At 53.2% G+C, this 24,385-nt stretch overlaps 2 protein-coding genes across 4 annotated transcripts; one reads left to right on the top strand and one right to left on the bottom strand.

Annotated features, from left to right (window-relative positions):
* Window positions 1-1,120: 1,120 nt before the first annotated feature.
* On the bottom strand, window positions 1,121-24,361 carry TAFA3 (TAFA chemokine like family member 3). 3 transcript variants are annotated; one of them, XM_007667600.3, is made up of 6 exons: window positions 24,123-24,361; window positions 6,818-6,906; window positions 5,467-5,582; window positions 4,992-5,141; window positions 4,251-4,375; window positions 1,121-3,164 (listed from the first exon to the last, which is right to left on the bottom strand). In XM_007667600.3, the coding sequence occupies exons 3-6, from the start codon at window positions 5,579-5,581 to the stop codon at window positions 3,153-3,155; spliced, it is 402 nt and encodes a 133-aa protein (XP_007665790.2). In that variant the 5' UTR covers window position 5,582; window positions 6,818-6,906; window positions 24,123-24,361; the 3' UTR covers window positions 1,121-3,152. The 3 variants fall into 3 exon arrangements, with proteins under 3 accessions (XP_007665790.2, XP_007665789.2, XP_028924219.1); XM_007667599.4 differs by lacking the exon at window positions 24,123-24,361 and adding an exon at window positions 19,086-19,299; XM_029068386.2 differs by lacking the exon at window positions 24,123-24,361 and adding an exon at window positions 10,096-10,273.
* Window positions 18,059-24,074, top strand: PPM1J (protein phosphatase, Mg2+/Mn2+ dependent 1J). The gene is given in 11 exon segments (XM_029068384.1): window positions 18,059-18,126; window positions 18,128-18,381; window positions 19,450-19,564; window positions 19,903-20,217; window positions 20,733-20,845; window positions 21,146-21,230; window positions 22,037-22,155; window positions 22,378-22,441; window positions 22,626-22,733; window positions 23,144-23,295; window positions 23,705-24,074. Coding segments are annotated over 11 exon segments (1,518 nt in total). The 5' UTR covers window positions 18,059-18,081; the 3' UTR covers window positions 23,853-24,074.
* Window positions 24,362-24,385: the final 24 nt, after the last annotated feature.

Here is a 24,385-nt window from a genome sequence, read left to right on the forward strand (position 1 = left end):
AATGTTTGTATTTGTTAAGCACTTACTATGTGCACAGCACTGCTCTAAGCGCTGGGGTAGACACAGGGGAATCAGGTTGTCCCACGTGAGGCTCACAGTTAATCCCCATTTTACAGATGAGGTAACTGAGGCACAGAGTGTCTGGTATATATTTTGCATTGTACTCCCAAGCACTTAGTACAGTATAATGATTTATCATCTCCTCCTCTAGACTGTAGGCTCTTTGTGGGCAGGTAACCTGTTTACCAACTCTCCCAAGGACTTAGTACAGTGCTCTGCACACAGTAAGCTCCCAGTAAATTTGGTTGATTAATTGATTGTTGAATGGGATCCTGGAGAGCTGCTACTCAGGGGCCTGAGGACAAAGGGTAAAAACCAGTTTGCCCAAGCCAAAGACCCTACTCCCAATCATACCACCCTGCCTGGTGATAGCTCTTTAGAGCTTGCTGTCCAGGGTTTCTAATGCCCATCTATGTATCCTGCACTGTGCTCCCAATAAGTGTTTAATAAATACTACTGCTAGGAAAGAGAAGGTGTGGGAGAGGAAAAGGAGGCTGCATCTGAGACATGTTTCTTGGAGAGGGGTATAAAGACAGAACTTCCACTCTTTAAACTGACACAGACCAATGGGGCCCCACACCCCATTTATTGATGACCCCTACCTCCCGGGAAAGGGTGGGGGGGTGCTCAGAATCCCCTCACCCAGTCTGGGATGCCCCTCTGTCTGTTCATCCCTGGGATGGGCGATGGGGGCTAAGAGGCATGAAATTCACTGTTGTTTATGATGTCACCATCTAGTTAGTCACCATCTGCTGTCTATGATGACCTGAGTTACTTAATACTAGAAAGAAGTTGATCATCCGGTAAATCAATGACAAACCAAAGGTCCTGGTCCGAATGCCCCCATTCTAGTTGTAGGTTGCATGATGACCTTCCCCACCAACTCCAGCTTTGTATTTACCTTCCCCACCCTCCTGGCCTGGTCCCCCTCCCATCTTTCTGGTTATAAGAATGTCAGAGGAAATTTCTTTAAATTCCTACACTGTCACCCAATTTGATTTTAAATGAACACAAAAGTCACCTGAGAATGCGACACCAGAGAACTGCAGTTAGAGGTATGTGTAGGTGTGTGTGTGCATGTGCACATGTACACAAGATTATTAGTTTATGGATGGTCATTTTGTAACATTTCTAGCAGCATGAGGAAGAGAAGGCAAAGAGAGGAGAGTAGAAAGCAGACAGGAAGGGTAACCTAGAGTGATCTTGGGTCTCAAGGGTAGGAAGAGGTCTCAGTCTTGTACCCCACATCTCTTTCTCCTGGTATCACTGACCCCCTCCACTCTCCTCTGTCCTTGGGCATATTGCTATGGAGGGTGAGAGTGTTAGTGTGTGCTAGTGATGACAACTGCCTGGGCATCAGCCACATTCTCTAGCCTTTTGCCAGTTCCATGCAGAGTCAGCTCAGCGGGACCAGGGATTTGGGCAAGAAGAGTTTCTTACAGAACCTGCAGTCTGTCTTCTGTTTGTGCCTCCCTGAGGACACAGCCCCAGTGGGCTTCACTGTCTGACTCTTCCATTGTTCCCGCCCTAGATTAATTAATTTGCCAGCTTCTCAAGAGAAGTAGGAAGGAAATGAAGCACAATTTCAGGCCTGTAAAGGGGGCCAACAGCCCCACTAATCCCAGGGGAAATGATTTTAGGTGGAACAGGGGTTGGTATCTCTAGAGGTCATCTTGTCCATCCACCTGGCTCAAAGCTGCACAAGGGAATGATCAGTCTACTTCCTGGGTCCTTAGAGAAAGGATAACAATGCCATACACATCACACTGGCAGAGATTAAAATGAATTTAGTATTTCAGTCCGGTATGAAAAGTCATTTCTGGAGCAGGGATTACATTGTTCAATAAAAAACAATGACATAAAGGAGGCAAGAAAGTTGAGGGAAAGGAGGGGCTGCAAAGAGAGGTGGGAAGCCTTGGGGCAGAGGGGCTCTCATGGGGAAGACAGAGCCACATCTAGGAAATGCACCTTCCCCAACTGCTGCTGCCAAAGGTCAGAGTTCATCCCTGCTTGGGTCAGTCCAAGACCTCTCCTCCCAGAAGCATCCTAACTTTCAAGATTCCTTCAGAAACCAGCAGTCATCTTTCTCTGGACTGTCCCCAAGGGGTTGGATTACTGCTCCCTTTTTGGCCTCTGGATGGTGAGCAGAGCATCTTGATCCTCTGAGTCCCCTTTCACCCTTTCCCTCAGGCACCTGCTTACCTCATTGGAAACCTAGGAAGGCTGAAGGAGGGTGTGGGCTGGACATTGCTCAGGTCCTTCCCTTCACTGACCAGACTCCCTCTGCTCTTGGCTCTAATTATCAACCAAGAGTGGGAGAGGACCTCTTACATCATTGTTGTAGGAAAGTGGAAAAGTCAATTTGGGAATGGTCGCCCACCCCCCGTCCCCCCACCTGCTTCAGGATTAGGAGGAGCAGGGCCATTTTAGTAGAGACCCCTCCCCCAACAAACACTGCCTGGATTCCTTGGCCACTGCAGGCCACAGCAGGACTCAGGGCTCTGGGCCAGTCTCTCAGTGGCATCTCAGTCCAGAGTTAAGGCCATGTAGCCCAGCAGGCAGTCAGTGGCTCTAGAAAAACAGGAGAATATCCTTTGAGAAAGAGGCTCCAGTTGGAGGGAAAGCCATTGGCTAAGTCATCTTCTTCCCATCATCCCAGCCCTGTTCCAGGGAACGATTTCCTCTTCCAAAACACTGTGGACTTTAGGACCAGAGGAAAAGGCCAGGAAGAAGGTCTGACCTGCCTGCCTGCTTGTCTGCCAGCGGCTGAGGGGACTGCAAGCAGCCCAGAGCTGTATCCCGGCTCATGAAGTCCCCCGGAGGTGGCAGAGAGGAGCCTTCAGGTGGAGATCAGCAGAGGGTGAGGAGATCTAGTCTTGGGTTCTCCCCTGCCGGCAGGCAGTGTGACCAGTTCCTTCTAATCCTCGGGGTCCCGCGGGGGTCACTGTGCCCCACGCGGTCACGACAGTTTGTCCCCTTGACCTCTTCACTCTCAGGAGTCTGGCTGAAGGCTGGACACTCACTCTGTCTCACCATCTCATTTCATGAGGACCTTGACCAGGACTGACCCCCACCTAGGTCATGGTCTCAGGCTATCGGGTCACCTGGGAAGCAAAGATAGAGGTTAGGTACAAGGAGGGAAGCCACATAGCGTTACAGAAGCTTCAGGATGTAAACCCCACCCCCAAGTTCATCTTGTTCACCTTCCTGCCTCCGGGCCCCATTCAGTCACTTATCCTGAGCCACACCCACTCCCAGGAGAGACATCTAATCCCACTCGCCCCTGCACAGAGAACACCTGGGCACCATTCTCCCTGCAATCACCTGTCAGATCTCTGAAGACAGTCTGGCTACATCTCGGCCTCAGCCTCTTTAGTGAAGACATTTTCTGATATGTGGGAGGCAGAGGGGAGAGGGTGGAACTGGGGGACACATAAACTCTGGGGAACAGGGCATTCCTATTCATCCATGTGACTGAATTAGGAGACTGATTAAATCAAAACATTGTTTAATTTCTCCCTATTCAGGACAACAAATGCAAACCTGCAAAATCTTCATTGCGTCAGGCTCCATCACAGCCCACTGACTGAACGGGAGAACCCCAGAGGCCCGAAAGCTCCATGGGATGGGGTCAGGGAAGAGGTGGAACCGAAATAAATTGCCCCAAGGATGGGAGTTTGAGGGGATTACGGCAGAAGCTGGAATGATCCAAATCATTTTTTCTCTAGTGGTTGTGTTCTAATGGAGTCCTGAGCATTGGTCCTAGGCTCACTCCTACCCTTGAAGCTCAGGAAGAGCCTGAGAAACAGAGTTACCTTGAGCAAGTCACTTAATTTCTCTATACCTCAGTTACCTCATCTATAAAATAAAAATTAAGACTGGGAGCCCCATGAAGGACATGAACGGTGTCCAAATTTATTAGCCGGTACTTACCCCAGCACTTAGAATAATGCTCGGCACATACTAAGTGCTTAACAAATCCTGTTTGAAAAAAAACAAAACTGGGGGAGGGCCCTACTCAGGGATTCATACTACCTCAGGTGAGGTCTGGGGTTTAAGCTTGCTGTTGCCAATCCTCCAGGCTAGGAAAGAACAGGCTGCATCCCAGTCATGGACTCTCTCTGCCTACAAGCAGCTCCTTACGTGGTCTTTGTTTCCCAAAACCCACCTCCCTCACCTACCAACAATACCTTTGTGGTTTTCACTTTGTTCCCAGTGCTGCAGCTCCACCCAGACAGGTCTGGCAGCACCTTACACTCCTCTCCTGTCAGGCATGGCTGCATCTGGCACCACCATCTCTGCAGGACAATGAAGGCTGTGGGAGCAGGGGAGGGGGTAAGGGAAGATCAGTGCAATGCCCTGAATTTGGGCCCCTTCTGCTTAGCAGTACCACCCGTCCCTTCCCTTTTCTCTTCCTGTTCTTCTTCTGTTACGCACTTCTTTACCGTTTGAACCGTATAAACTCGGCACCAGTATTGGGGATTGAGTCCCAAGCAGCAGGCTAGGCTGCTGACAGGGAAATCCAAGAGGTGGGATAAAAAGTACAGGTTTCATCCCTGCCCTCAAGAAGCTTAGAGCTTAAGGAGACAGGCAGGAGCAAAAATGGATGAATTTCCAATATATAATGGCTCCTGCCTTTCTCAAAGTTCAGTCAGCAAGTGGCCCAGGGGTTTGCTGGATTATGAGGGGGCCAGTATGTGTGGGATTGTGCAAGAGGATGCAGGATTAGACCCGCACCATCACCCCCAAAGATTGGCACCCTTCTGTCTCTTGGAGTGGGGAACCTTGTTTGCACATTTGCCAACTCTCTGTTTCCCCAGTCTGCCCTCCCATCCACCTAGGGTGATGTTAGGAGGGAGTAGGGCCCCTAGCTGTTCCTGGGGGTGGGGGAATTTCCATGTCCCTCCCTCCCTCCCACCACAGGCACTCACCATCCACACAGGAGGGGGCTGCCCGTGTGGTGCCAGCCACTTGGCCTGGGAAACAGGAGCATTTCACGGTCTGAGATCGCTCCTCGATGCGGTTCTTGTTGCAGCAGCGATGGGCAGCAATCACCTCACAAGTACCAGGTTCCACACGCACTGAGGGGTCCAAGGTGGGGACGACACATTGCCCAGTTTAGATTAGAGCAGATCAGAGCTCGGGCTGGGGCAGGGGTTGTTCACAGTGTGGGAAGGATTATCAGATTACAGTAATTTTAGCACTGGGCAAGGAAAACCTCAGAATTAGGGCAGGGGCCGGATTTAACCATCGCAGCCTTGTCCTCTCTGTGTAGGCCTCCCCCTCCCCCCGGCCCCTGCCGGTGGGCCTGCCAGGCTCAGGTCCCCTCCGAGCTCCCACCTCCCTTCCCGGGACCCCGGCCTCCACTTCCCAGGACTCCTGGCCCCTCCAGTACTGATCCCATACCTGAGTGGGTCCGGGGGTGCGATGAAGCCAAGGCCGGTCGTACCCCCAGTGTGGCAAGGCAGAATACCAGCAGCCAGCCCCAGGTGCCCCAGCTTCGTGGGTCCCTCTCACTCATTCTGCCAGGGAGAGGGGGAGGGAAGGAGAAGAGAGGAGACGGAAGGGCAATGAACTGGACTAAGGACTAAGGGTAGGGACTCCAGACACTTTCCACATAGCCCTCCCTACAGCCCAGTCAAGACTCCTAAACGTGCCTCAAGAGAGTGGGGGTTGAAATGGGACCTATTTATGAAGGGAACCAGCAGGTGAGCAACCTTCAGGAGGAGGTGGGCCTGGAGGTTTCTAACGAGCAGAAGCCAGGATTCTCTGGTCCCCTTTGCTTCCCCAGGCCCTGGATAATAATAACAATAATTATGGTATTTGTTAAGTGCTTACTGCGTGCCAAGCACTGTTCTAAGTGCTGAGGTAGATACAAGGTAATCAGGTTGCCCCACGTGGGGCTCTCAGTCTTCATCCCCATTTTGCAGATGAGGGAACTGAGGCACAGAGAAGTTAAGTGGCTTGCTCAAGGTCACACAGCAGGCAAGCGGCAGAGCCTGGATTAGAACCACCATCAGCCTGGATTAGAACCACCATCCTCTGACTCCCAAGCCCGTGCTCTTGCCACTAAGCCACGCTGCTTTTGCCACCTGGGACATAACCCCCTGTACCTGCCAGCAACCCTAGACTCAGCAGCCCCATATCAGAGATAGAGAAGAGGCATTGTAAGTCCCCCAAGGAGGAACAGCTCTTGAGGGTCCTGGGTCAGAAGGAGGTGAAGTGCTCTCCTCCAAGATGCTACCCTCCGGGGTGTTGGAACCAGAATCCAACTTCCTCTTCTGCATGTGGAGAAGCAGTGTGGCTCAGTGGAAAGAGCACAGGCTTGGGAATCAGAGGTCATGGGTTCCAATCCTGGCTCCACCGCTTGTCAGCTGTGTGACTTTGGAGAAGTCACTTAATTTCTCTGGGCCTCAGTTACCTCATCTGTCAAATGGGGATGAAGACTGTGAGCCCCACATGGGACAACCTGATCACCTTGTATCCCTCCAGCGCTTAGAACAGTGCTCTGCACATAGTAAGCGCTTAACAAATACCAACATTATTATTATCATTATTATTATGTAAAACTGAGTGCCTGGGCTAACGGCTTCCATCATCATCATCATCATCATCAAAGGTATTTATGGAGTGCTTACTGTATGCATAGCACTCTAATAAGCATTGGGGAGAGTACAATAGGAGAAGCATGGGGCAGCTGCTGCTGCTTGGAATCCCACCCCCTTCCTGCACCTCCCACCCCCTCATCCCCACTCACCTAATTCTGAGGTCCGCCAGCTGCTATGTGTGTATCCCCAGGATTCAGACAGACTCTCCCTGAGTCAGCAGACGCGAACATCGGGGCCTCTGCAGGGAGAGGTTCAGTGATGAGCACTGGGAGGGTGGAATGTGGGAGGGTTGTGCTGGGCAGGGATTTCTGAGAAGGGTTCCGGAGAGTTGCGGGAGTCTAGGAAAGGTCCTGCCCCAGGCGAAAAGGGCAGAGGGGCTGTCAAAGAAGTTGGAGTCCCGCGACCATGGAGAGAGACGGGGTCCGGACCCAAACCAACCTGGGGAGCCAAACCTTCCAGGCTCTCCTTCTAAGGGGGACAGTCTGAGGGAAAGGATTCCCTCCTCCCACCGGGCTGGGGACCCCATCTCCAACCCCCAGGGGAAATTCCCCTGCCTCTCCACCTCTCTTACCTCAAATCCCCTGACCCCAAGGTGTTAGGTCTTAGCTGAGGTTTGAATGCAGCCCCTCTGATGTCAGAAATCAGGGTCAGGGCCAGCAAAGGGGAAGCTCCAAGCTCAGCATGCTTCACAGGGCTTGAACAATTAGGATGACTGCTAGGTAGTCCCAGAACCTTATCAGAACCCTCCTCCTCCCCTTGCTCTCCCTGCTCCACAGCCACTCACCCACCACCAACCTCCAACCCAGAAGACCGAGTTTTGGGGCAAGGTGGGCATGTGGCTAAGACTCTCCTGCTCCTCAGGAACTTTTTTGGATCTCATGCATGGCACAAGTCTTACCTCTGCCCCAAGATAAGCCTAGCTGAGGGACCCAAGGCCATTCCCCCAGGAACCTCCCTAGGGCAACCAAAACCAGAGATTGCACTCACTCACTCACTCACTCCCTGTAGATGAATGAAGGCAGATGACCTACAAAGGAGTCTTGATCTGAGCTCAACCCAGCAGTCAGTTCTTCAGTCATCGACCCTGGATAATGTTGTAAGGGTCAGAGGTCTGAAATGGGGTCTATTAGAACTTCCTTCTCCTTTTTTTGATGATATTTGTTAAGTGCTTACTATGTGCCAAACACTGTACTAAGAGTTGGGGTAGAGACAAGATAATCAGGTTGGACCCAGCCCCTGCCCCCCACGGGGCTCCCAATCTAAGTAGGAAGGAGAAAAGATATTGAGTCCCCATTTTACAGATGAGGAAACTGAGGCACAGAGAAGTTGAATGACTAGCCCAAGGTCACACAGTCAACATGTGGCAGAGCTGGGATTTCAACCCAGGTATTTTGACTCCCAGGCCCTTGCTCTTTCTGCTAAGTCATGCTGCTTCCTTCTTTTCCTCCTTCTCTTCCTTTTCTTTCTTTTCCTCTTTCATTCATCCTCCCCTTTTCTCCCTGCCCTTTCCCCCTTCTCCCTCCTCTCTCCTGCCAAGTGAGGGCCTGAGATCTTGACGCTTTCTTCATCTCCTCAGTGCCAGCTTGCTGACTGGTACATTCCCCTCTCAAGATATTGATTCTGGGGAGTCCCATTCCCCACGTGGCTCCAGAGGTTGGGGGATGGGTAGAGGCAGAGGAAGAGAAAGAGGGTATCACAAGTCTCTGATACCCAGAGAAAAGAGCTGCCCTCCACTGACATCCTCAACTGACCTGACACTGATGCTTCCTCTCCCACTTCAGGGTGACTCACAGAGCTCTGGCTCCTGGTTAAGCCCAATGATCAAAGAGGAAACTGAGGCACAGAGGAAGGGATGGATCCATCCAGGGGCCACAGGCCAGTGAGGCCAGGGAGTGGAAGACAAGAAGAAAAGAATCAGTCTACAAGAGGAGCTCTCAGGGGAGGAGAGGGCTGGTCCCTGGGTTTGTCCTCCCAAGCAGTAAGGGGGTAGTCGTGGTCTAAGGTTAGGGACTTCTGGCTACAGTGGAAGTCAGGAGGAGTTTTAACCCTTTACAGGGATGCCCCAAGGAGGGTTCTCTGAAGGCCGATCCCTGGAGGAGGCTCTAGGAAGGAATGTAGGAGACGCATTCTGAGAATGAATTCTGAGAATGAATGAATCAATCAATAGTATTGATTGAGTGCTTACTGTATGCACAACACTGCACTAAGCACTTGGGAGAGTACAATACAAAAGCGTTCGAAACCACGATCCCTGCCCCGGAGGAGTTCATGAAATGGAGGGACAAGAAAACTTGGGATAGGGAATGCCAGCTCGATCTCTGTAACCCCCTTCCCCCTCTCCAGTCCTCAGTTTCCCACTCTGTCTTTGTTCACACCCCAATTCAGTGCCGGGTCTTCCTCTTGAGGGAGGCCAGTAAGGAGCCTGAGCCCCGGGGGGGAGCCTCGCCCCGTCCCCCTCACTCTCCAAACTTAATCCAGCAGATTATTTCCTTTATTCAATCCCCCATTTAACCTTCGACTTCTTCCAGCCTCTGCCCCGGCCTTCCGTCCTGCCCCAACCCTGACCATTAGCAGGGTCCCATCAACGCCGGAGCCTTCCTAGCTCCTTGACTCAGTTTCCTCTGCCCGATGCCCGACTCTCCCCCTCTTTCTGGGACTAGAGAAGGGAAGTTTCGGGGGAGGGAGACTGAGGCCCCTCGCTCTGGCCTTGACCAGGATGTTCCGGAGCTACAATTTGCGCTCGCTTGTTCCTTCCCTCCCCCCTTCTCTCCCTCTCTCCCTTCTTTTCCTTTCTCCCCCCTTCTCTCCCTCTCCTCCCTCCCCCTTCTTTTCCTCCCTTTCCCTCTTCTCCTCCCTTTTCTCCCTTCCCTCTTCTTCCCCTCCCTCCCATTCTTTCCCTGCCTCCCCCTTTTTTCCCTCCCTCCTTTTCTCCCTTCCCCCTTGTTTCCCTCCCTCCCCCCTTCTTTTCCTGCCTCCCCCTTCTTTCCCTCCCTCCTTTTCTCCCTCCCCCTTCTTCCCCTCCCTCCTTTTCTCCCTTCCCCCTTGTTTCCCTCCCTCCCCTCTTCTTTTCCTGCCTCACCCTTCTTTCCCTCCCTACTTTTCTCCCTCCCCCTTCTTCTCCTCCCTCTTTTTCTCCCTTCGCCCTTGTTTCCCTCCCTCCCCCTGGTTTCCCTCCCTCCTTTCCTCCCTTCCCCCTTGTTTCCCTCCCTTCCCCCTTGTTTCCCTCCCTTCCCCCTTTTCTTGCCTCCCCCCTTCTTTCCCTTCCTCCCCTTCTTTCCCTCCCTTCCTCCCCTTCGTTCCCTCCCTGCCTTCCTCCCCTCCCTCCTTTTCTCCCTCCCCCTTCTTTCCCTCCATCCCCCTTTCTCCCCCGCCCCCCCAACCCCTTCTCTCCCTCCCCCCTCCGCCTTGTCCCAGGCCGGGGCCCTACCTGCTGCCGCTGCCCCGCGCTCCGGCCACGGTCACCATCCTCCGGGTTGTACCCCCGCCCCCGTGGCCGCCCGCGGGTTGGGGCGAGGCCGATGCCTTCTTCTGGGGTCCGGTCCGTCCCGGACGGGGCCGCCCGGAGCCTCCCGGAGCTCGTCACCGAGTGCCTGCGCTCCCGGGCCGCAGCGCAACGCAGAGCAGCGCAGAGCGGGGACGGGCGGGAGCCAAGCGCAGCGCTAAAGCGGGGGCACAGCGACCCCTGGCGGAGGCTGGAACCCAATGGGGGCGGAGACGGGACGCCTGCAGCTCCCCCTTCCCGGTCAAGCGATCGATCGATCGTATTGATTACGCACTTATTCTGCGCAGAGCGCTGTCATTCCTTCCTTCCTTCCTTCCTTCCTTCCTTCCTTCCTTCCTTCCTTCCTTCCTTCCTTCCTTCCTTCCTTCCTATTTATTGAGCGCTTACTATGTGCAGAGCACTGTACTAAGCGCTTGGGAAGTACAAATCGGTAGATAGAGACAGTCCCTGCCCTTTGACGGGCTTACAGTCTAGTCGGGGGAGACGGACAGACAAGAACAATAGCGATAAATAGAATCAAGGGGATGAACATCTCATTGAAACAATAGCAAATAAATAGAATCGAGGTGATGTACATCTCATTAACAAAATAAATAGGGTAATGAAGATACTTACAGTTGAGCGGACGAGTACGGTGCTGAGGGGAGGGGAGGGGAGAGGGGGAGGAGCAGAGGGAAAGGGAGGAAAAGAGGGTTTAGCTGAGGAGAGGTGGCGGGTGGGGGGGGGGGTAGAGGGGGAGCAGAGAGAAAACGGGAGCTCAGTCTGGGAGCTGTCCTGAGAGCGAGTACAATAGTTGATAACAGTAATAATGCTGGTATTTGTTAAGTGCTTACTATGTGCAGAGCACTGTTCTAAGCGCTGGGGTAGATACAGGGTCATCAGGTTTGTCCCACGTGAGGCTCACAGTCTTAATCCCCATTTTTACTGATGAGATAACTGAGGCACAGAGAAGTTGAGTGACCTGCCTACAGTCACACAGCTGACAAGTGGCAGAGTCGGGCTTCGAACCCATGACCTCTGACTCCCAAGCCCGGGAGGCTCTTTCCACTGAGCCACGCTGCTTCTCTAGCAGACATGATCCCTACCCTCAAGGAGCTCTCTGTGTAGCGGGGGGGGAAACAACCGAATATAAGGATCTAAGGGTTGTGCGAGTTAGGGAATTAGCATGTTGTAGTGGAGAAGGAGGGCCCGGGAGTCAGAAGGACATGGGTTCTAATCCCTCTCTGCCACTTGTCTGCTGTGTCACCTTGGGCCAGTCACTTAACTTATTTGGGCCTCAGTTACCTCATCTTTAAAATGGGGATTGAGACTGTGAGCCCCACGCTGGAAAGGGACTGTGTCCACCCCGATTTGCTTGTATCCACCCCAGTGCTTAGTACAGTGCCTGGAATATAGTAAATGCTTAACGAATTGTTTAGATTGTGAGCCCGACATTGGGCAGGGATTGTCTCTGTTGCCGAATTATATATTCCAAGTGCTTAGTACAGTGCTCTGCACATAGTAAGTGCTCAATAAATACTATTGAATGAAATACGATTATTATCATTATTATTACATAAGGTCTGTGGAGGTGGCTGTGATGGGGGGACTGCGGGGGGCATGAGTACCTAAGTGCTTAGGGGTACCCAGCCGCTACCGGGCACCTCTCCCAGACGGCTCACCCAAAGGAACGCACTTCCTCCAGGTTCCTCAAATGACCAGATTCCAGCCCCGCAGAACTTATGTACATATCTATTATTTATTTAGTTAGTTATATTAACATCTCTCTCCCTGTCTGTAAGCTCACTGGGGTCAGGGAATGTGTCGGTTTGTTGTTATTTTGTATTCTCTCAAGTGCTTAGTACAGTGCTCTGCACACAGTAAGTATTCAATAAATATGATTGCATGAATGATAGAATGAATAACCGGATGGCAATTTGCTGGAACCCCAACTTTTGGCCCTCTCAGCAATCAATCAATCAATTATTCAATAGTGTTTACTGAGCTCTTAAAGTTTACAGAACACTGCACTAATCGCTTGGGGAAGTACAGTACAATAGAGTGGGTAGACTGGATCCCTGTCCACAAGGAGTTTACAGTCTTCATGGGGAGACAGAACTTAAATTACAGCCTTGGGTTTCAGAAAGATCCCACAAAAAGGCCCCCTAAAAGATCCCACAGTAGGGTCTGTGAAAAGATCACCCAGTAGAGTCCCCCTAAACTGCAGAGGAGCTCCACTGAAGAGTCCCAGATTTCAGAGAGATTCTCCAGAGGCTGCCACAGGCCCCAGAGAGTTAATAATAATAATAATGTTGGTATTTGTTAAGTGCTTACTATGTGCCAGGCACTGTTCTAAGCGCTGGGGTAGACACTGGGGAATCAGGATGTCCCACGTGGGGCTCACAGTCTTAATCCCCATTTTACAGATGAGGTAACTGAGGCACAGAGAAGGTGCGTGACTTGCCCACAGTCACACAGCTGACAAGTGGCAGAGTTGGGATTCGAACTCATGAACTCTGACTCCAAAGCCCGTGCTCTTTCCACTGAGCCACAGAAGGTAGTCAGGAGAGCTCTGCTCAGGGTCTTGAGTCCTCTGGCCTCAAGCCCCATTCTAGGGCTCTAGGTTTTATAGAGGTTGAGGGGATGCTGACACTTGTTTAAATGCCCTTGTAACTAGATCTTTCCCTCTCAGAACCGCTGAGTTCTTGACTAGTCAAGTGTTAGCTCTGAAGTACTACCTTCCCCAAGCTACAAGCCTCAGTTTCCACCTCCAAAACACAGAGAGGAAAGGGAGAAAGTGTGAAGTGTGATGAGTGAGTGGATGGGTAAATGAAAATTCATTCATTCATTCAATCATATTTATTGAGCACTTACTATGTGCAGAGCACTGTACTAAGTGCTTGGAATGTACAATTCGGCAATAGAGACAGTCTCTGCCCAACAACAGGCTCACAGTCTAAACGGGGGAGACAGACAAAACAAGTAGTCAGGCGTCAATACCATTGAGATAAATAGAATCATAGATATACACACATCATTAATAAAATAGAGTAATAAATAATATATACAAATATGCACAAGTGCTGTGGGGAGGGGCAAATGTGAAGTGAGAATTCTCTTCTTAGGTTTGCCTGCCATAACTACCTCCCACCCCCACCCCCGCACACCCTCTCTGTCATGTTCAGATGGTGAGCTCCTCTGTTGGCCATCAATCAAATCAATCAAACATGGTATTTATTGAGTGCTTACTCTGTGCAAAGCCCTGAACTGAGCACTTGGAAGAGTACAAAACAATTTGGTAGACACAATTCCTACACCCAAGGACCTTACAATCCATTCAGACCCTGTTTGAACCAATTCTCTTGCAGCTTTCCCCAAGGTTTTTAACAGTACTTTGCACAAAATAAGATTTTGACTAATAATAATTATGCTATTTGTTAAGTGGTTACTAAGCGTCAAGCACTATTCTAAGAGCAGAATGGCTCAATGGCAAGAGCACGAGCTTGAGAGTCAGAGGACGTAGGTTCTAATCCTGCCTCCGCCATTTGTCTGCTGTGTGACCTTGAGGAAGTCACTTAACTTCTCTGTGCCTCAGTTACCTCATCTGTAAAATGGGGATTAAGACTGTGAGCCCCACGTGGGATCACCTGATGACCTTGTAGCTACCCCAATGCTTAGAACAGTGCTTGGCACATAGTAAGCGCTTAACAAATACCAACATTGATTAATTAGGTCAGACACAGTCCCTGTCTAATATGGGGCTCACCATCTAGTTACAAAGTTCCTACATAAGTAGTAGAAGTAATAATAACTCAGTGAGCCATATTTGAGTTGCCTCTGTAACTACCTGTAGTAAGGAGTAGAAGGTAAACAGCAGTGCTCTAGTGCTCTCTGTACCTTTACTCTTTTTCAGTCTTTCTCCCTGGACGTCTGCCTCTGCTTCTAAGTTCCAGACCCTCTGCCCCCGCCCCACATACATAAAAATATATACATGTATATTGTTGTATTGTACTCTCCCAAGCGCTCAGTACAGTGCTCTACACACAGGCAGCGCTCAATAAATGCAATTGAATGAATTAATTAATTATGTATATTTCCAGTTTTTCCTTCTGACGGTTTCTCCCTCTAACACTGCCTCTCTGTTCCCACCTTTATCTCTCTGCCTCTCTCTTCCACTCGCATTCTCTCTCCTGGTTATTTTCAAGTCCCACTGGGGTTTTGATGAGGAGATTCCCTGAATCGGTAGAGCCATGCCAAGAACCCCAAGAAGGCTTTGTGGAGCCTGGAAGTCGGGGAACTGACAGAGGTCTAAGAGCCACTGTTTCCCCTTGGGGACCTAGGTTCTGATCTGCCCCTCTGTGAGTGGGGTAAGTCATTGGAGGAAAGACACTTTCCCCTCCAGCTCTGTCTCTTTCGTTAAACTGTAAGCTCCTAAAGGGCAGTGCCTTCTAACTCTGCTGTACTCTCCCAAGTGATTGGTACAGTCCTCTTCCCTTCGGTTCTCACTGAGGGAAGCAGTGTGGCCTAATGAAAAGAGCATAGGCCTGGGAATCAGAGGACCTGGGTTCTAATCCTAGCTCCACCGCTTGTCTGTTGGGTAAGTCACTTAACTTCTCTCTGTCTCAGATCCCTCACCTGCAAAATAGGGATTCATTACCTGTTCTCCTTCCTACTTAGATTGCAAGCCCCATTTGGGACCTGATTATATTGTATCTACCCCAGTGCTTAGGAGAGAGCTTGGCACATAGTAAGTGCTTAAGAAATACCACAGTTACTCTTGATTGATTGGAAAGAAGGGTAGGTGAGAGATAGAGAGAAGGCTTCTTAGACCAGGAGCCCCATGTGGGACAGGGACTGGATCTGACCTGATTAATCTGTATCTACCCCTGAGTTTAGAACTGGACTTGACACATAGTAAGCATTTAAAAAATATAATAACAATAATAATAACAATGGTAAGAATAATGCCCCTTTTAGGCTCTTTCCATCTGGATGGACTGTTTAGTTCAGCCTGTGTCTCCCTCCAGTGGTATCTACTCGGTCATAACACATCCTTCGTTTCTTAAATGTCTTGGTGCCAGGGTGAGGGATGAATTTAATCATTCATTCAATCGTATTTATCGAATTAATTTATTTAAGTGAATCTGAGCCCCTCCCTTTCTTCAACATTTTGCCCCACTTTTTCTTCTCTTTTCCTCCCTTTGTCTACCTCTCTCCTTTCCTCTCCTCCCCTCCCTAGGGTTTCAGTCAATCAGTCTGTTGAGCACTTACTGAGTGCAGAGCACCATACTAAGCGCTGGGGAGAGTACAATATAACAGAGTTGGTAGACATGTTCCCTGCCCACAACCAGCTTACAGTCTACAGGGGGAGACAGACACTAATATAAATAAATAAATTACGGATATATACATAAGTTCCGGGGGGCTGAGAGAGGGGTGAATAAAGGGTACAGATCCTAGGGTAAGGACAAAGCAAAGGGAGTGGGAGAAGAGGAAATGAGGGCTTAATCAGGGAAGGTCTCTTGAAAATGTGCCTTCAGTAAGGCTTTGAAGAGGGGGAGAGTGATCAACTATGCAAAAGAAAGGGGGAGGCCAGGCCAGAGGCAGGAGGTGGGTGAGGAGTCTCTGGAGAGATAGAAGAAATTGAGGTACAGTGTGAGTAGATTGGTGTTAGAGGATCAAAGTGTGCGGGCTGGGTTGTAGAAGGACAGAGAGGTAAGGTAGGAGGGGAAAAGGTGACTGACTGCTTTAAGTCCTTTAAGTAAGGAGTTTCAGTTTGATGCGGAGGTTCTTGAGGAATGGGGAGACATGGACTGAACAGTTTTGTAGAAAAAGTAGATAGAGAAGGGTGAGCAGGGGAGCAATGAGCGGAGAAGAGAGCAGTGATGTGCTGCTCTTCATCAGGGGAAAATACCACCTGCATGAACCCAGAAATTTGGGGACTAAATAGTGTTCTTTGGAGAAACCTCCCACCCTTGTGAATTTGTCACTGGTGGGCCCTTCCTCTCCAATCCAGCCGAGTCCTAAGTGACCCTCTTTCTCCCCTGTCCTCTCTCCACTTTTTCCCCTGTGCAGTGTCAGGCCTGACAGCCAAATTTTTGGCACCTCCCAGTAGGGTGGCTGGAAATCGACTGGTCCCAGTCTCCTGGTGAGATGGCCCAGGCCAAAGGAGAGTCTTTCCTTCACTGACAGCCCTCACTGACAGCTCTCCCCTTCCCCCAGCCCATTCCTGCCCTGGGTGGTCATGGAGAATGTGATGTCTGACCGAGGTCTGGGAGTCAAAGGCCCCTCTCTCGGCCACTTCAGGTACAGACCCGTCGGGTCCCTCCTGCTTCCTCTTTCCCTGAAGCCGTACAAAGCGGGGACACAAAGGCAGGAAGTTGGTAGGATGGTAGGCAGTGTGTGGAAGTGGGGCAGCTGAGAGGCAGAACTGGTCAGCTAGAGAAGCAGCGTAGCTTAGTGAAAATAGCATGAGCTTGGGAGTCAGAGATCGTGGGTTCTAATCCAGGCTCTGCCACTTGTCGGCTGTGTGACTTTGGGCAAGTCACTTCACTTCTCTGGGCTCAGTTACCTCATCTGTAAATGGGGGATGAAGACTGTGAGCCCCACGTGGGACAACCTGATGACCTTGTATCTCCCCCAGCGCTTAGAGCAGTGCTTGGCATATAGTAAGCACTTAATAAATACCAACATTATTAGCATTAGTTCTCTTTCTCCATTTGAGAGGCAGAGGGAGAGGCTGCTGGGAAGGGGTGCTGATACACTCTCAGGACAGCGTCCATCCCCCCCACCCCCCAGGTTGTGAGTCTGGAGGACAAAGATTTATTTTTTTGATGTCTGTCTCCCCACCTCTAGACTGTGAGCTCGTTGTGGGCAGGAACTGTCCCTGCTTATTGTTGCGTTGTTCTTTCCCAAGCGCTTGGTACAGTGCTCTGCACATAGTAAAGACTCAGAAAGTTTGACTGACTGTTATATTGTTCTCTCCCAAGCGCTTGGTGCTTAGCGAAGCAACGTGGCTTAGTGTAAAGAGGCCGGACCTGGGAGTCAGAGGTCGTGGGTTCTAATCCCGATTCTGCCACTTGTCAGGTGTGTGACTTTGGGCAAGTCACTTCACTTCTCTGTGCCTCAGTGACCTCATCTGTAAAATGGGGATGAAGACTGTGAGCCCCATGTGGGAGAAGCTGAATACCTTGTACCTACCCCAGTGCTTAGAACAGTGCTTGGCACACAGGAAGCGCTTAACAAACACCATCATCGTCATTATTATTATTACTACCGTGTACCTACCCCAGCGCTGAGAACAGTGCTTGGCACATAGGAAGCGTTTAACAAACACCATCATCGTCATTATTATCACCGAGTACCTACCCCAGCGCTGAGGACAGTGCTTGGCACATAGGAAGTGCTTAACAAATACCGTCATCGTCATTATTATTACCGTGTACCCACCCCAGCGTTGAGGACAGTCCTTGGCACATAAGAAGCGCTTAATAATTACCATCATTATCATTCGTATTATTACCGGGTACCTACCCCAGCGCTGAGGACAGTGTTTGGCATATAGGAAGCGCTAAACAATTACCCTCGTTATCATTCGTATTATTACCGTGTACCTACCTCGGCGCTGAGATCAGAGCTTGGCACGTAGGAAGCGCTTACCAAATACCATCCTCGTCATTATTATTATCACCGTGTGCCTTCCCCAGCGCTGAGGACAGTGCTTGGCACGTAGGAAGCGCTTACCAAAGACCATCATCATTACCGTCCCCCGGCTCGAGGGTCAGCGACTCCCTCGGGCGCCTTGGAGGAGGGGTGGGGGGGAGGTCATCGGGGGTGGGGGTGGACCGCTGGGGGTGGGGTCAGTGGCGGGAGGGGTGGGGCGGGGTCCTGGGGGAGGGGCGGGGCCTGTGGCAGGGCGGAGAGGGGGGCATCATGCTGAGCCGGGTGCGCTCGGCCGTGGCGCACCTGGTCAACTCGGGGGGGTGCCCCCGCCCCGGGCCCCCAGTCCCCCTCCCCCCCTCCTCCGGCCCCGGCCCTCCCGGGGGGGTGGCGGTGTCCCGCACCTGGGGCTGGGGGCCGCGGGGCCGAGGGGCCCGGGGACGGCTTCTCCCGCCCGGCTTTCCTGCGGCTGAGCCTGGCGGAGCTGCGGCGCGCCGATGACCACGAGGGCCGGCCGGTGCAGAGCCCCCCGGACGGCGGCCCCCGCCTGCCCTGGAGCACCGGATACGCCGAGTGAGCCCTCCGAGACCCCGCACCCCACCCCCTCCCCACCTACCCAGGCCGACCCCACCGACGGCCCGAGGGAGGCGGACAGGGGGTGGACGGGCGGATCCGCGGGAGAGGGAAGGGTGCACCATAGGGAGGGTCCCTTCCCTCGGGTCCCTTCCCTCGACCCCCTGCAGCCGATAACCCCTTCCCCGCCCTCTTCTCCCCTCTCCCCTCCTCCTCTCCCCTCTCTCTGCACGCCCAGAAATAGCTCGGGGCCCAGGACCGGCCGGGGAAGGAAGGGTCAGGACGCTGTGGTCTGGAGGGGAAAGGGGGAGGCCGGGCCCGATGCATTTTTCATGGACCTGCTGGGAAAGAGGAATAGGGTGCAGTGAGGGCGGGGGCTGCGCTCTCCCCACCACGCCCTTCGTGGGCAGGACCCGGTCCGAAGGGATACAGGCCGCACAGCCTCGAGGAGAGGGGCAGTTGGGGGAGAGGTCTCCCCGAGTACCTTGTCGCTCTCCTCCTCATCCCCATCATGACCTCGTTCTCCCTCCCCCGGTCTCCCCGAGTACCTTGTCTCTCTCCCCCTCATCCCCATCATGGCCTCGTTCTCCCTCCCCCAGCCTCCTTCCAACGCCTGCAAGTTCCACTTTCACGCCCCGGTACTTCCCGGGCGGGTTTAAGGCCCGTCCAAGCGTCGCGAGTGGGCGGCGAGGGAGAACTCCTACCGGGCATCCAACGAGTCGCGATACGGAGTCAACACGGACCGCTCCCCAGGTCCCCACGGAGACCCTCCAGGGCGGCGACGAGGGGGGAAAGTCTTCTTAAAGCCAGGGGGGAAACTGAGGCACGGTGCAGGCAGGAGGTAGCTGGCCTGGAACCCAAGCATCCCAGAGCTCTGTGTCTCCGCTCCTCCAACTCCCCCCCATCACCGCCTCTGTTTCTGAGTCTCTCTGGCCCTGATCCCAGGAACCTGTGACCTTTTCTCCTGCCCAGTGGAGCAGGGTGTGGAGGGGGAGGTGCGGGGAGGGAGTGGTTATTCTGGGAGACCGGCCATGGTTCTGACCTGACAGAGTGGCTCTGGCCCGGCAGGGTCATCAATGCAGGCAAGAGTCAGCACAATGAGGACCAGGCCTGCTGTGAGGTGGTGTGCGTGGAGGGACGGCAGAGCGGCGCAGGGGGACAGGGGGAGCCCCAAGGGAACCAAGTGAGCTCCCTCTCTCCCCCCTGGCCTGTGCTCTTTGGATCTGGGGAGGTTCCTGCTCTCACCTTCGTTCTGAGGACTTTGAAGACTGTGGCGCAGCCTGAGCTGACTGTAACCCCAACTGTAACCTGCCCGCTGCCTGGCTTAACTCTGATTTGTGACCTTTGGCCTGGCCTGTAAGACAGAACTTTGGGCAATTTGTGGGTTTGGGTTCTTAACACCTGGCTTTGGCTTTCTGATCCCTGCCTTTGGCCTGGCATGTTTAATCTCCTGGCACTCTCCTTTGGCCTCACACCCTAGCTCCCGCTCATTCCTCCGTCTTCCTCCTCACCATCTCCCAGGACCGGCCAGGTCTCTGCTTCCACTACTGGGGCCTGTTTGATGGACATGCAGGCGGAGGGGCAGCCAAGATGGCCTCCCACTTCCTTCATCGTTATGTGCGGGAGCAGCTGCGGGACCTGGTGGAAATCCTGCAGGACCCCGCTCCACCTCCTCTCTGCCTACCAGGCCCTTCTAAAGCCCTTGAACCCATGGATCTCTCCCCGCAACCTGGGCCCCAGCCATCCCTAGGGTTCCAGCCCCGCTGCCACTTGCAGAAAGAAGTGACCCACGAGAGCCTGGTGATAGGGGCTATCGAGAGTGCCTTCCAGCTCATGGTGAGGGCGGCGGCCTGAGGAAGAGAATACGGGGCGAGGTGGAGGGGGAAGTCCAAGGAGAAAGGAGGGAGTGGGGTGAGGTGAGGGTCCCTAGGGAATGTATTAAGTTTGACTTCAGAATAATGGGTGGTGGGGGAGGAGAAGGGGAGAGAACCTTCATTATGTGGCTGCCCTTGTCTCCCGCTCAAGACTGTAAGCTCGTTGTGGCCAGGGAATGTGTCTACCAACTCTGTTGTTACTGTAGTCACCCAAGAGCTTGGTTCAGTGCTATGCACACAGTAAGCACTCAATAGATATGATTGCTTGATGGATCGATTGAGGGTAAGGGCGAGGGTCAACTCTCCCAAGAGAAGCTTGTGATATTGTGCAGGCTGCAGGGCACCACCAGTTCCTGCAAGTTCTGCAGGAGGCTGGGGGCTGGAGAATTCATCTGGCCTGCTGGCTGGGGGGACCCTCACTCCTAGGCAACGGTGGGAGTACAAGTGGGAGTCACTTTCCCCTTCCTTCTCTGTCAGGATGAGCAGATGGAGCGGGAGTGGCGAAACCAGCGTATGTTGGGGGGCTGTTGTGCCTTGGTCGTGGTCTACCTGCTGGGGAAGCTGTATGTGGCCAATGCTGGGGACAGCAGGTACCAGAGGGAAGGATGAAGGAAGAAGCGTTGACAGCAGAGGCCAGGAGTGAGGCAGGGAGTTGGGGCAAGAGAAAACTGGGCCTTGGAACCTTTCAGGAGGTCAGCCTGTGAGGTTAAGAGGTGGACTTGCAGCCTCTGCTAGAACTCCTGTGGGGGTGGAGTGGGGAGAAGGCCTGATCAGGAACTTCCATTTCTCAGAGAACAGTGGGGTGGGGGCCGGAGCCTGAGATCTAGGTTAATCTGACCCTGAAATCTTTCTCCTGGGCACACAGTACTCTCCCCGTCTCTCTCCCCCAGGGCCATCATCATTAGGAATGGGGACATCATTCCAATGTCACGAGAATTCACCCCAGAGACAGAGAGGCAGCGGCTGCAGCTCCTGGTAAGTGGAGAACGCGGGTGTGATCGTCTCTCCCCCCACCCACCACCACCACCCCTGCCCCTGCAATCTCTCCAACCTAAGAACCCCAGGACCATTTTCCAGGAACTAGGTTACTGCTTGGATCCCTCTGCCTCCTAAGCCTCACTTCCTCAATTAACAAATCAGGGAAGAGGAGCCCTTAAAGATGATATGAAATGATACTTGGGGTCTGAGATGATTTGGTCTGCCAGGAAAGAAGGTGAATTGTTTGGATCTATTTTACTTCCAATGTTGGAGGGACCAGACTGCCTGGCCCATGATACATAATTGCTATTTACAAGGCTGGGACAGACCCCGTTGTTGGGTAGGGATTGTCTCTATTTGTTGCCAAATTATACTTTCCAAGTGCTTAGCACAGTGCTCTGCACACAGTAAGCGCTCAATAAATACGATTGAATGAATGAATGTGAGGGATGGTGTGATGGCAATGCCCTCTCAGACTTCTTTTCTTTAACAGTATTTGTCAAGCGCTTACTATGTGCCAGGCACTGTACTAAGCATTGGGGTAAAAACAAGCTAAACAGGTTGGACACAGTCAATGTCCTACGTGGGATTCAATGTATTAATCCCCGTTTTACAGTTGAAGTAACTGAAGCACAGAAAAATGAAGTGACTTGCCCAAGGTCATACAGCAGGGAAGTGGCAGAGCCAGGTTTAGAACCCAGATCCTTCTGACTCCCAGTCCTGTGGTCTATCCAGTAGGCCATGGTGCTTCTCACCTACTGGATTCATTAACACTTCTTGACCTCCAAACATCCTCTCCCCAGGGCTTCCTGAAGCCAGAACTGCTAGGCAATGAGTTCACTCACTTGGAGTTCCCGCGGAGAGTGCTGTCCAAGGAGCTAGGGCATCGAATGCTGTATCGGGATCAGAGCATGACCGGCTGGTAACCCCCTCCCTCAACCAGCCAAAGATAATTATCCCCACCCACTCTGAAGTCATTCTCCCTGAAAAATGGTACCTTCAGCTTCTCTGCTGCTGAATAGAAGAGGCTGGGGGTGGTCCTGGGTGCTGCTCTCCTGGGGCTTGGGTGGGGCAGGGTGGGGGTTCGGTGTGGAACCTTCTCCTCCCTCCCCTTCCTCCCCTTCCCCCCACCCCCTCCTCTCAGGGCATACAAAAGGATCGAGCTGGAGGACCTCAGATTCCCTTTAGTCCATGGGGAGGGCAAGAAGGTAAAAGTTCTGGGGGCAGAGGCTGGGGGGATGGAAGTTGGGTGATTAGGGTTGTGGGGAGAATTTGCTGCAGTGTCTTCAAGGAGGGGTGCTTCTGGCTCAGGTGGGTGGGAAGCAGAGGACCTGGAGGGACCCAGGTCCGAGGGGCAAAATGTCACCTTACCCCTTCCTGTCCTCACCACAGGCCCGGATGATGGCCACCATCGGTGTGACCCGGGGCCTGGGAGACCACAACCTCAGGGTCTGCAGTTCCACCCTCCCCATCAAGCCCTTCCTGTCCTGCTTCCCTGAGGTCAGACCCCCACAACGCCCTCCCAGCCTCCTCCACGAAGCCCACACACTCTCTAACTCCCTCATCCCTTCCTTGGACCCCACCTATTCTACCCAGCTCCACACCCTCTCTTCCAGGAGGCCAACATCCTCCCCCTGGTCTTCCCCTTTCTTTCAGCAGCTGATCCCCCCGCCCCCTCCATGTGAGCCTCTGCAGAGCTCAGGGCAGAGATGGGAGCAAGACGATAGGGTCAAACCGGCCTCCTGGTGGAGAAGGTGTATGCCCAAGGAGAGACTTCCTGTCTCCCAGCCCCACCCCCACTATCCTTTTTTCCTTTTGTACTGGTTCTGCCCCCCTGCTACGTAATGACCTTTCCATAAAGGCCCCTTTCCTGTTGTGGTCCTCATTTCTCCCCTCCCTTATGTCTTTAGGTGCGTGTGTACGACTTGACTCAGTATGAGCATTGCCCAGATGATGTGTTGGTTCTGGGCACGGATGGGTTGTGGGATGTCTCCAGTGATCGCGATGTGGCTGCCACTGTGGACAGAGTACTAACCAGCTTAGAACCCAATGACCCCAGCAGGTGAGGCCTGAACCTGGGGGTCGGGCAGGTGTGGGGATGGAAAGGGAACATGGAGTGTCTCAGTGTGATAGCGGAGTGTACGCGTGCGTGCATGCATGCATGACCCCACGTATACAGTCGTCCCTTGGCATTCGATGACTTTTTTGTTTGTGGTTTCAACTATTCGTGGTTGACTGACAGTACGTGTACCTGATGTCAAACCCGCCCCCCTCCCCATCCCCCACCTGGTGTGTGCAGTCCCATGGTCACCAGCGGTCGCAAACCCGCATCTTCAGGGACTGTTGATCCACGGTGCCCACCTCGTTCGCCGGGGTTTTCTCTGATCCAACCTCCCCGACCCCGCAAATTCCAAGGAACTACCGTGCCCCACATTCGTGGCCCGGAGCCAACCTCTGACCTCTCCCGGCAGGTACACGGCGTTGGCCCAGGCGCTGGTGCTAGGGGCCCGTGGTGCCCCCCGAGAGCGGGGCTGGCGTCTCCCCAACAACAAGTTGGGCTCTGGGGATGATATTTCTGTCTTCATCATCCCACTGGGTGGGCCTGGAAGCTACGCCTGAAGTTGGAAGCACCCTAGCCCCACCCCGCCCCTCCTCCAGCAGCCCCCTTCTCCAGAGCCCCATCTTGCGCCCCAAACCTACACTGGCTTCCAACCGTCCCCAGTCCAGGCTGTCCCTCTCCCAGTCCCTAGTCAATCCCAAGTTCCTCTCCACTGGGGAGGGAGGGGCAGTGTGTGTCCTCTCTCCCTCCCATCCACCCGTAAATAAATGGCATGGTCAGACCTCGGAGCCTCCTTCTTCCTCGGTCTGGTCTGGGGGGGTAGGAAGTACCTTTCGGGTCTATGGTGGGGCCTTCCCCGGCCCTGCCTCCTGGAGGGCGTCCCGGAGGAGGCGGGCTCGCCCCGTTGGTCCCGGCTGTCCGCGGGAGGGCGGCAGGGGCCGCTTCCTGGCTGTCGCTCTTCCAACTTTTCGGGGCCGAGGGCGGGACTCGCCCTCCCGGACGCCTGGGTCCCCAGGCCCGTCCCTTCGACCCCCGCCCCGGGGCCCCAGCCCGAGAGGATGGCCGGGGGAGCGGGGCTTCTCCGGGCAGCGGA

This window comes from Ornithorhynchus anatinus, chromosome 7 (genome assembly GCF_004115215.2).
Source record: "Ornithorhynchus anatinus isolate Pmale09 chromosome 7, mOrnAna1.pri.v4, whole genome shotgun sequence".
Classification (NCBI taxonomy): domain Eukaryota; kingdom Metazoa; phylum Chordata; class Mammalia; order Monotremata; family Ornithorhynchidae; genus Ornithorhynchus; species Ornithorhynchus anatinus.